At 32.5% G+C, this 4,696-nt stretch overlaps 2 protein-coding genes across 2 annotated transcripts in view; both read right to left on the bottom strand.

Annotated features, from left to right (window-relative positions):
* Positions 1–233: 233 nt before the first annotated feature.
* Positions 234–1,451, bottom strand: LOC119667154 (cAMP-specific 3',5'-cyclic phosphodiesterase-like). The gene has a single exon (XM_038076443.1). It carries the CDS (start codon positions 1,278–1,280, stop codon positions 234–236), a length of 1,047 nt encoding a protein of 348 aa, XP_037932371.1. The 5' UTR covers positions 1,281–1,451.
* A 90-nt stretch (positions 1,452–1,541) lies between these two features.
* Positions 1,542–4,696, bottom strand: part of LOC119667153 (cAMP-specific 3',5'-cyclic phosphodiesterase-like) — a 21,443-nt gene continuing 18,288 nt past the window's right edge. Inside the window, exon 5 of the mRNA XM_038076442.1 lies at positions 1,542–1,597. Coding sequence (XP_037932370.1) covers positions 1,542–1,597 — 56 coding nt within the window. The remainder of the gene's footprint in view (positions 1,598–4,696) is intronic.

Raw genomic sequence — 4,696 nt, 5'->3', positions numbered from 1 at the left:
TACGTCCAACTATTTTTTTTCTTCTGTGATGTGATGACTGATGTGAATGAGCGTATTTTTCGTATGCGCATTCCGGGTGGCATTCCAAAAGCGGGGAAAGCGACTTTTTATATTTTTAAAAATGTATTAATTTTTCTACTTTAAATATCAAAAATGAATTCCTTTGCTTAAACTGATTTCGATTTTAAAGTTTTTGCATTTAAATGAAAAATTTTTTATTTACTTAAAAAAACTTACCCAAAGAGATCCGCTTCACTTCCTGGAAAACTAATTCGTGGCGAAAGCGGCGACCTACCGCTGCGTTTGAGCATATCGTGAAGTCCGGGCGGAGCATGTATGGGACTTAAAATTGTTATTTTGCGATTTGGTGGCGCCAATAAGCCACCGGATAGCGTTAATTGCGTGCGTATACCAGAGGAGGCGGATGATGTTTTCATTTCGATGGTCTCGGCAGATTTTGAAATTAAAATCGACGATGACTGATGCAAGCCCAATTTGGAACTTGAAATCGGTGGCAGACCGTCACTGCTATCGCCTTCAGCCGTTTCTTCAATTTGTGTTGAAGCGCTGCGTATGCATTTGTCAGCACGCCCACTGCCACTCAATGAGTTGCCAACAGCGGCCGCGGCCTCTGAATGAGCTGAAGTGGAGCGCACAAATTGGCGTACATGCTTTTGATGGGCCGTAAGAAAACCGCTAGCCTCGGGCTGTTGTAAAAAACTTTGAAACTTCGATTTCGTTGACGAAGATGAAGTGGTCGACGAAGTTTTCTGCATGAAACTGCGCTGTTCACTTGTCAGTATGGAGGTGCTCGATTGTGCTTTTAATTGCTGTGCCAGTTGTGATGTATTGAGTGTTGCATTGCCGCTTGATAGGCCACTCATAAGCAAATGATCACCGACAATTGAGGAGGATTGCAAACTTTGACTGCGTGTGCTGGTTGAAATTGTTTTTTGTGAGTGTATTATTTGTTGTGTTTGTTGTTGTTGTTGCTGTGTACTGACAGTCGTTGTGGTCGAATTATTGCCATTGTCAACGCTACCCGAATCTGTGGTAACAATGATGCCACCTGTGCTGCTCGATGCCATTGAAAAGGAACGACTGGCCATTTGTTTGGTCATTTGACTGATGAGCTTTTGATGTTGACTGGCGGCATCGTATGTACCACCATCTGCACCACTTTCGTCTAAGTCATGTATGGAACGAACTTCTTCCGCATCAACTTCGCTGGGTGTGGTTACTATATACTGAGGTGGGGATGCATTACTTTCACGTGACATTTTGTTGATTTACTCGGCAATTGAATTGTTATGAAATTTATGTTACGTTGAATTATTGCTTTTTTTTTGTTTTTCGTCTTCTCTACTATATAAATTAGTTTGGATTTCGTTTTCTATATCTGTTACTGCTAAAAAGCCAGAGTATAATTTGCGTATATATGCATTTATTGGTTTTATAAATTTTTACAGGTATTTTTAAAATTTAACTTGAGAAGTTTTTAATTTTTTAGATTTTTATATTAAAAAATTTTTTATTATTAATTATTTTGTTTCTGTAGATATGCGATATGCTTTCTTTAAATTATATTCGTCGTAACCTAGAAAAAATATATAATATATAATAATTATGTTCTTCTTTTGTTTGTTGTTAACCTTGCCTCTTGTCAATCTGGTTTTAGTTTTTATAAAAAATTTTACAAATATGTCGCATTTAATATTTTAAAATTAATTTAATTATTTTATATACAAAACTGTTCAAAAAAATTCAGAATTAATAAAATTGAAACAAATGATATGTAAAATTCATGAAGTCAACAACAGATTCCATGTTTATTCTCAATGGTTCCATTACACTTGCCTAAGTCTTTTGTTTTTAGATACTTTAAGTAAACAATTAATTACAATTGATACCCTCTAGAATTTCTACAGAGGAATCTCCAATTTAAAGAAGAGACCATAAGTGAAACATAAGTGACCCACAGTGTCCACATAATTTCCAATGCAAAAGAGATTATGAAATAAAGAGGGCGATAAGCAATAAGTAAGTGATATTACCAGGATTTTGAAAAGGAGCCGAATCATGAATTGAAAACTAAAAAAAGTATATTCGAAACGAAAGCGAAAACTGAAATCGAATCGAAAAATATATATCAATTGATATCCTTACAGTTTGGTGCCTGTTTATTCACCTGTATTTTTCATCAATTGTTGAGACTTTAATAAATGCAACTTAGTAACTATTTTTTTATACATAAACTGTGCTCTTAGAGAAAAACGATTAGAAGGATTTTAAACATGGAATAAAAACTAGAAGTTTTTGAATAGAAACGAAAAGACAACAACAAACATTTTAGTTAATTTTAGTTAATGAAATTTGTCTGACTATACAAAGCTCTTTCAAGTATTATCAAGTACTCATCATCAGTGGTCTTAGGGGATACTAAGTACTTGGCATTTCTCGAAACAGCGCTGTATGGTCAACCAATTTTCAATGAATTAATTTTTGTTGTTGTCTTTTCTTTTTTAGTCGAACTCTTCTCACTTTTAAATAGTTTCTATTAGTCTTAAAAAGCTTGAGTTTTGACAAGAAAAACTTAACAAGTGGAGTAAAACTTTTCTTAATTAAAATAAATAAAAAGTGTGTGCTCGGAACTTAATCGAAAATGTAAAAGCACTGTTAATGAAAAGGTTAATGGTTATGCTCTTATTTTTCTATACATTTCTATTGATTAAAAAAAATCATGAAAACGATATTTTTCCGGAAAAGAACAATATATTTTTTTTAATTGAACCGGAAGAGCTTATATCCGGTTTGTAACCTTGGATATTAACTATGAGAAGTGAATTAAGTTAATTATGTGAGTTTCATGTACCTAAAAAATATCAATGGCAGGGATCGGACACTTCCTAATAATATACTTGATATTAAAACCGAGAATTAAGTGAAAGGAAAAATTTTGTAGATAAGTATTTGTTAGATTACATTGTTCAATAATAAATTATCTTAATTTTCATTGAGGTTAGGTTAATTTAAGTTTGCTGAACCTCACATCTACTATTCGTTTTTCTTCTAGATATCTCGATTCTTGGCATTAATGGGCTTAAGTTCAAAAATTAAAGTTTTAAAATTTATGGAGCACCATTGCCACACATAATTTAATATAATTTTGATTTTAAATAATTGCAATCAATGAGCAAATTTAAATACTGCAATGCAAACAAAAAATTGCCTTCCTTTGCAATTTGTATTGCGATTCATAAATTTTCTATGTAAAAAATGTTGAGCATTTCTTAGTCTTAACCGCTTTTAATTTTCTTTGTAATATTATTTGCATAAGTTTTCAATTTTCCACTTCATCGGCTCCATAACAAATAATATGAAAAATTTATTCAGTGTGGAGCAAAGAAGAAATCCTCAATAAAAACAGAAAATCCACTTAACTGCGTCAAATTGCTAAGCAGCAGCAGCAGCAGCAAATGCAGCTTCTTAAGGTCCTTCAGCTCCTTGAACTGTTGCTGCCTGAAAATGCGCCAAAATGTGTTAATATTCAGTCTAAGTAGAAGTGAAATATTAAACACCAGCCAGCGCAGCAGCGGAGTGTTCTGGTGGGAGAATACCAGGAAGACAGACTAATGATGTCATAAGCAAGAGCTTATCTTATAATAAATTGTGCAGCTCTGTTGTTGCTTGCAGCTCGCATCTGGTATCTTGTATCTTTAGATACTTTGTTGCATACTCGGGCAAATAAATTCCTTTATGGTTTGCGGTGGTAAAAAAAAAAAATTGAAGTAAAAACATTGTGAAGTTGGAAAAAATAATGTAATAAATTCATTTTAATGGCATAAATGACAAGTTTGCTTCGCCTTCATATTTACAATTAAGTTAAAGGTTAAATTTTAATACAAAGCATGTCAAAGCATAAACTATCTTTCATGTAAATTCATTGTAGTCTGACAAAATATTTTCTACAATATTTTGTTTGTAAAATTCATTTTTAATTTGAGAAAATTTCATGCATGTGAACTGAAATATTTCTATATAAAAACTGACTTAGTTACTGGTTTGGTTTGGTTTGGTTTGGGTGCCTTAATGACTTCTCACTTCCAACTACTAAATTTTGAGCACTTTCATTCTTGTGCATAAATCTACTATAAATGCACATATTTCATACCAAAAAGTCCTTTAGACGACAGGAGAAAATTGCAAGATATTCGTATGCTCTTATCAGTTACTCTGCCCTGTGCCGCTTGTTTCTGTTGCCATTTTATTGCAACTCTGGCTTATGTTGTGCCACAGCATCCCGCATAATGGGATGCTTATTTATGCAAGTGAGTTCTAGTGCTTCTTCAGTACTTTAGTTATTTTAGGTGCTAGCACAGGTATGTTATATGTTGAAATGTTATGTGTGTTTTTAAGCTGCGTAACTGATGTACTTCAATTGCTTAAATTTTAAAGCACAATAAAGTTCGATCAACTTGCGAATAAATATATTGTTGTTAAAATAAAAATAAAAAATCATGAAATGAATAATTTTATTATAAAAATGTTGACGCTGATTCAGCTAAGTTGAGCAACAGCGATGCATAAATAATGCTGTAAGCAAATTTATGTTAAAAAAAAAATAGTTATTTATCAGTCCTTGTATATTTAATATTCAGTGATTTTTTTTTTGATATAAATATTTGTCTTTAAATAC

This window comes from Teleopsis dalmanni, chromosome 1, assembly GCF_002237135.1.
Source record: "Teleopsis dalmanni isolate 2A chromosome 1, ASM223713v2, whole genome shotgun sequence".
NCBI lineage: Eukaryota > Metazoa > Arthropoda > Insecta > Diptera > Diopsidae > Teleopsis > Teleopsis dalmanni.
Note: the sequence above shows the minus strand (reverse complement) of the source record. Positions and strands in the feature narration are given on the sequence as shown.